The 5894-nt window shown below is 45.1% G+C and overlaps 1 protein-coding gene across 3 annotated transcripts; it reads right to left on the bottom strand.

The window, feature by feature from the left end:
- Window positions 1-331: 331 nt before the first annotated feature.
- Window positions 332-3433, bottom strand: LOC112621803 (phosphatidylinositol 5-phosphate 4-kinase type-2 gamma-like). 3 transcript variants are annotated; one of them, XM_025381219.1, is made up of 2 exons: window positions 3040-3433; window positions 332-2895 (listed from the first exon to the last, which is right to left on the bottom strand). In XM_025381219.1, the coding sequence occupies exons 1-2, from the start codon at window positions 3406-3408 to the stop codon at window positions 2143-2145; spliced, it is 1122 nt and encodes a 373-aa protein (XP_025237004.1). In that variant the 5' UTR covers window positions 3409-3433; the 3' UTR covers window positions 332-2142. The 3 variants fall into 3 exon arrangements, with proteins under 3 accessions (XP_025237004.1, XP_025237003.1, XP_025237002.1); XM_025381218.1 differs by having other exon boundaries at window positions 332-3105; window positions 3160-3409; XM_025381217.1 differs by having other exon boundaries at window positions 332-3427.
- Between the last annotated feature and the right edge of the window lie 2461 nt (window positions 3434-5894).

Genomic DNA, 5894 nt, shown 5'->3' on the forward strand with positions numbered 1-5894 from the left:
TGGAATGGAGTTAGAGTAGGGAGAAGAGGTTGGGGGTGAGGGACTGAGGGGGAAATGGGATCAGGTGAAGAGCCCTCTAAGCAGGAAAAAAATGGGATAAACAAAATACAGAAAAAATAGGAATGGGGAGGGAACTGTGAGTGACCCCCCTGTTTGCTTAGTGAGAGAGGATCGATATGGACAAACAGAGGGGATAATGAAAAAGGAAAAAAGCTTGAGCCAAATCCTGAGAGTCTAAATGTAGGAGAATCAGACTCGGGAGGAAATCAGTCCTTTATGGGTCAGTTTGATGATAAAGCATTTATTTATTTATTTATTTATTTATTTATTTATTGAATAATTTATTCCCTGTATTATGATAGTAATGGGAGCAAATACACAATTTTTTATTAATAAAACAAAAAAAGATGAAAAACAGAAGCAACAAATGAAGACATCCATACTGCCCATAATACATCAGCCATGCGATCAGAAAACCCATTTCTAAAGAACAACGGTTGCTGGTGTCCGAGTTTTATTGCATTCATCGGGGGAAAGGGATATGGTTGGAATGAAAAAGATCCATCAGTCTTCTGACAGGAAGATGTTATAAGGGGGCTCCAACCCCAATGGGTACGCCTCTTGTTACCACCTTTGGAGCAGAAGATGAAGGGGAGAGAGAGCTTCTCCCTATGGCCTCATGGCTTCTTGTGAGACAGATCAGTCCAGCCAGATACAGAGCAAAGCAGCTTTGCATCACCACAGGCCAGTTGCTGGTGCCCACCTTTATGTTTAAAAAAAAAAAAAAAGTGGAAGCCTCAAGAGGGATGGAGGATACCAAGAAGAATGGGTGCCTTGGCCCCAGAGGCATTGTAGCGAGGGGAAGATAATATATCTCATCAGGGTTCTCAACATTATGAGAATATCACACATCAACTCAACTATCTTTGGAGGGGCTGAGTGATTGAGTTATGGCTCTGACTCCTCTCTGGGGGTGGAGAGTGAAGATGACAAAGAAGGCCATCTGTCCCCTAGGAGACACAGTTGCAGTATAAGACAGGACAGAAGAGAACAGAAAAACAAATCCAACTGGAAAAAAGGGGAGGGAGAAGGAAGTGTGCTAGGCACACACATCCAGGGAGTAGGGGAAGTTCCCACACTTGAGGCCTCCATCCTCTTGAAATGACCAGAATTGATCCAAGTAGAGATATTCCTTTCTTCTGGAAATAAACCTTGGGGATGGCTAGGCAGGATGAAAGGAAATTTAACATGGAGAATGAATCTTACACCCTGGCCCATCATCCCAGCCTCCAAAACTGGCCACAAACCCACTGAAGGGTTCCAGTCCCAGGAGAGGTGTGAGGTTCTGGTGAAGAGCAGCAGTAGTCAAACACCTTCCCCCAGGCTTGAATGATTTTGGCCATCTCTGGGCTCCTGTGCCCAGATGTAGAGATGAGTGGAGATGGAATTGAGGTGAGGGAAGAGATTACTCAATCTTTGACAGAGACCCAATCCAATTATCTGCATAATCACAAGAGTTCTCTTAGGTCCCACCTCTGTGAGGTGCCAGTTTGCTGACCCACTCTTTACCCCACCTGGGTAGGACTGGCCATATTCCATCGTGTGTGTGCATGCCTGCACCCACATCTGTAGTATCCTGACTGTCATCCATCCTAGGGCCCACCAGGAGGGAAGCATGCCATAGTGAGTTCTATAAAGTTATCAGCAAAATTCAGACACTTTTAGTTCATCCCACACAGCAACGTGCATCCAGAGTAGTTGCTTGAGCCAGGTCCATCTGTCCAGTCAGGTCCTGAAGATGACAAACAACCCCCTTCCCCTAGCTCCTATATCATAGAAACAACAGGAGATATTACAAAGATCAAGGCACTTGGGAGAGAGTCAACAATGACATTCTAATACTACAAGCAGACTTCTTGTGGGGAGGGAGAGGGAAGAAAAATGGGCAAAGGGGGAAAAGGGACAATGTATTTCTGAGGGTCAGAAACAGCCTACTCAACAGGATGGAGTTATCTGGATGGAAGGAGCCTGCAGCCTGAATTTAGCAAAGGAATAAGAGAAGTGGTGGCTAGAATATCCACAATTCCCCCAAGCGTCTCAGAACCCCACCACCTTGAACATCAGAGAGAATCAGGCAGTCTCTTAGGCAAAGATGTTGGTAATAAAATCCAGGAATCGCTTAGCATACTGCTCCGGATGGACAGTAGAGATCACTGCCCCAGCCCCATGCTTGACAGTTTTGGCTGCATGAGCTGCTTTCTTCTTGGCATCATACTGTGTAAGGATATCAATGAGGCCCATGAAATAGACCTCCTTCTGGGGGGCTCCTTCAGCACTCCGGATGGCATAGACATCAATGAAGGACTCAAACTCTCCTGGGCCCAGGGGCCGATGGGAATGGATGTAGCCTCTGATACCCTCTGGGGAGGTGCCATAGGAGCCCACCAGAGCAGGAGGTCCAGTCAGGCTGCAGTCCCCATCCACCTCTGACTCATCCTCCCGCACGGGCCCTTCCTCCTCTGGTTCAGAGCCCCGAATGATGTCGTGGATGCCCAGCAGAAGGCTGTAGTCCATGATCTTCAGCTGCACTAGAAACTCCACATCTCTCTTTAGCTTCTCCAGAAATATTTTCTTCTCTTCTTCACCAATATATACTTTCTGGTTCTTGTTGAGAAAGTCCATATCCTTAAGGGTGGGCAATTCTTTAACCTTTTCCTTATCGCTGGCTTCCCGGGACACTAGGGAACCCTTTAGGTCATACTTCCTGTGCACAGGAAGACGGTGGCTAAACATATTGCGCATCACAAGCATGTAGCTGTCTTCATTGTCCACACTGACTTGGTACATCCCCAGGAACTGGGGCAGAAGTGTGTTGCCATGGCACTTCACAATGTACTGGTGATAGTTGGAGAGGTTGCTATGCATGTCAGCAATGTCCTCACTGGATACTTCTTTGATGACCAGAGTCCGATCGTAGGAGATAAGGAAGCGACCACCACTGCCTTCACTTTTGCTGGGGGGGTTTCGGGTAAGGGACACCAAGTAATCTTGGTCATCAATGCCAAATCGATCACGGAGGTTCCTGAAGACCTGGGGACAATACTCCTTGAACTTGAAATGACTGGGTAGATTTTTCCTGTGGAAAAGGTGATTGTTGACCTTGATCTTGGAGCTGGCCTTAAAGTCATCTGGCAGTAGCATCACTGGGAGAGGCACCTGGCTGAGCTCATTGATCGAGTGGGCTACGCCCCACAGGAACACACCCATCAGCGGGTCGGCCGCCCGGAACACCTTCACCTTCTGCTGCACAAAATGCTTCTTCTTGGTTTTGGAGGCAAAGCCGAAACCTGGGCCGGGGCCTGCTGTCGCCGCCGGTACCGTGGCTGGTGGGACCGAGGAGGACGCCATAGTCTCCCACGCAACCGACTAAGTGCTGATAAAGCATTTATAACAAACATTTTAATTCTAAGATTGTCCCCTCTTAGTATAATCAATTGCATTTCCCAGCTAACAGAATGTGTACTCTTCTCTGTATTACCAAAGGTCCCCTTTTATTATCCTAGTCTGGCATAGACCAGAGACCCAGGAGTGTGGATGTACACTCCACTTTAGCAGTGGGATGTCTACTCCTTTGATATAGTTACTATTATTTCCATTTATCATATGATAAAAGAGACCAATAATTTAAGTAATTTGCCAAAGATCACAAGTGGTCAAAGGCAAAGGGAGAACTCAAATATGGACATGCCTCTACTACTCCACTATTTCCTTTGATGTCTGAAACCATGTGTGGCACAGGAGATACAAGACTGGGTAAAAAGTGGTTCTTGCCTTAGGGGATTTCTCAGTCTGTCTGGTAGCTTGATATACAGTAAACACAAATAAATAATACTAAGAGAGCATAGAGGAAGAAACAAACAAATAGGCAATGGTTTATAGAAAAGTCTCTTACAGGCCGGGCATGGTGGCACATGCCTATAATCCCAGCACTTTGGGAGGCTGAGGCAGGTGAATCACGAGGTCAGGTTAACACGGTGAAACCCCGTCTCTACTAAAAATACAAAAAATAAGCAGGGCGTGGTGGCGGGCGCCTGTAGTCCCAGCTACTCGGGAGGCTGAGGCAGGAGAATGACGTGAACCTGGGGGGCAGAACTTGCAGTGAGCTGAGATCACACACTGCACTGCAGCCTGGGTGACAGAGCGAGACTCCGTCTCAGAAAAAAAAAATCTCTTACAGCCTTGAAGCGAAGTCCCAGTGAAATCACCTTTCTTTATTATTATTATTATTATTATTATTATATTTTAAGTTCTAGGGTACATGTGCACAACGTGCAGGTTTGTTACATATGTATACATGTACCATGTTGGTGTGCTGCACCCATTAACTCACCTTTCTTTTTTGACCCCGTCCTTAGGGTTTAATTGAAAACTAATGATTTTCTGGAAAGTCTTAACTTATTCACTTGAATATTTCAATGAATATTCATTGAATACCTTCTGTGTGCAAAGCCCTGTGATTTATGTTTCTCCAAGGGGTTGACAAATGGATGAGGAATGGTTCTAGCCTTCAAAAAGTTTACAAGAAAAAGTATAAAAAATTAAAGGCATAAAAATCATAGCCTAGCAAATTCTGTAAGGGGAATCAAAGGTAAAAGGTAGGAATACCAATCTGCTTTCATCTGTGATCTTAGGTCTCCTTTAAAAGTTGATTCATTCATTTACTAACTCATTTGTTAACATTTTTATTGAGTCTTTACTAGATAAGTACCATGCTAAGCTCTGGTAAGTCAACAAAGAACAAGACACAACGTATGTCTCAGGAGTGCTTAGAGACCAGGCATTCCCGAGAAGGGGCGTCGGAGAGGGGGAAAGTAATACCACCCACAGAGCGGATGAAAGTTGGCTCTTGGTGGAGGTGAAAGAAAATCTTTTTTTTTTTTTTTTTTTTTTTTTTTTTTTTTGAGACGGGAGTCTTGCTCTGTCGCCCAAGCTGGAGTGCAGTGGCGCGATCTCGGCTCACTGCAAGCTCCGCCTCCCGGGTTCACGCCATTCTCCTGCCTCAGCCTCCCGAGTAGCTGGGACTACAGGCGCCCGCCACCATGCCTGGCTAATTTTTTGTATTTTTCAGTAGAGACGGGGTTTCACCGTGTTAGCCAGGATGGTCTCGATCTCCTGACCTCGTGATCTGCCTGCCTCGGCCTCCCAAAGTGCTAGGATTACAGGCGTGAGCCACCGCACCCGGCCAAAAGAAAATATTTTTAAGAAACATATAGGACACAGATATACATGGAGTACAAAAATATATAGCATATACAGGTCATTAAATTTTCAAAGAGGAGGGGAATGGTGATTAGGAACAAAATGTCTAAAAAGACTCTAGATGGGTGATAATAAAAAGGGCTGAGAAACACTGATATAAACAATCCACCAAGGAATTTCAACATAATATGCTAAATGCTGTGATAAGAATAAGTCAGGTGGGCTGTGGGAACACAAGGAAGGGACACCTAACCCAGGCTTAGGAAGACAGGAAAGGCTGCTTAGCAGGCAGTATCTAAGGTCAAAAAGCACATAAGGACCAGAAAAGGGATAAAAATGTACTCTAGATACATGGAGCAGTATATGCAAAGTTCTAGGGTTGAGAAAGAAAGCATGCTGCACTAATGGTACAAACTTCACCATGAAGTTCAAGTTTGAAAGGGAAAGAGATGATAGGGGGCTTCTACTCTTATCCAATAACTGTTTTTAAAAAAATTCTAATAGGCCACTTGGCTGAGACAGCCACTATGCTTTAGGTTTCTATGTGAGCAGACCAAAGCCCAATGTAAACAGTAAAATGAAACAAGAGACTTAGCCAATCAGAAACTGCCAACTAACCTCTGAGATTGTTTCCA

This window comes from Theropithecus gelada, chromosome 3 (assembly GCF_003255815.1).
Source record: "Theropithecus gelada isolate Dixy chromosome 3, Tgel_1.0, whole genome shotgun sequence".
NCBI classification, from domain to species: Eukaryota; Metazoa; Chordata; class Mammalia; order Primates; family Cercopithecidae; genus Theropithecus; species Theropithecus gelada.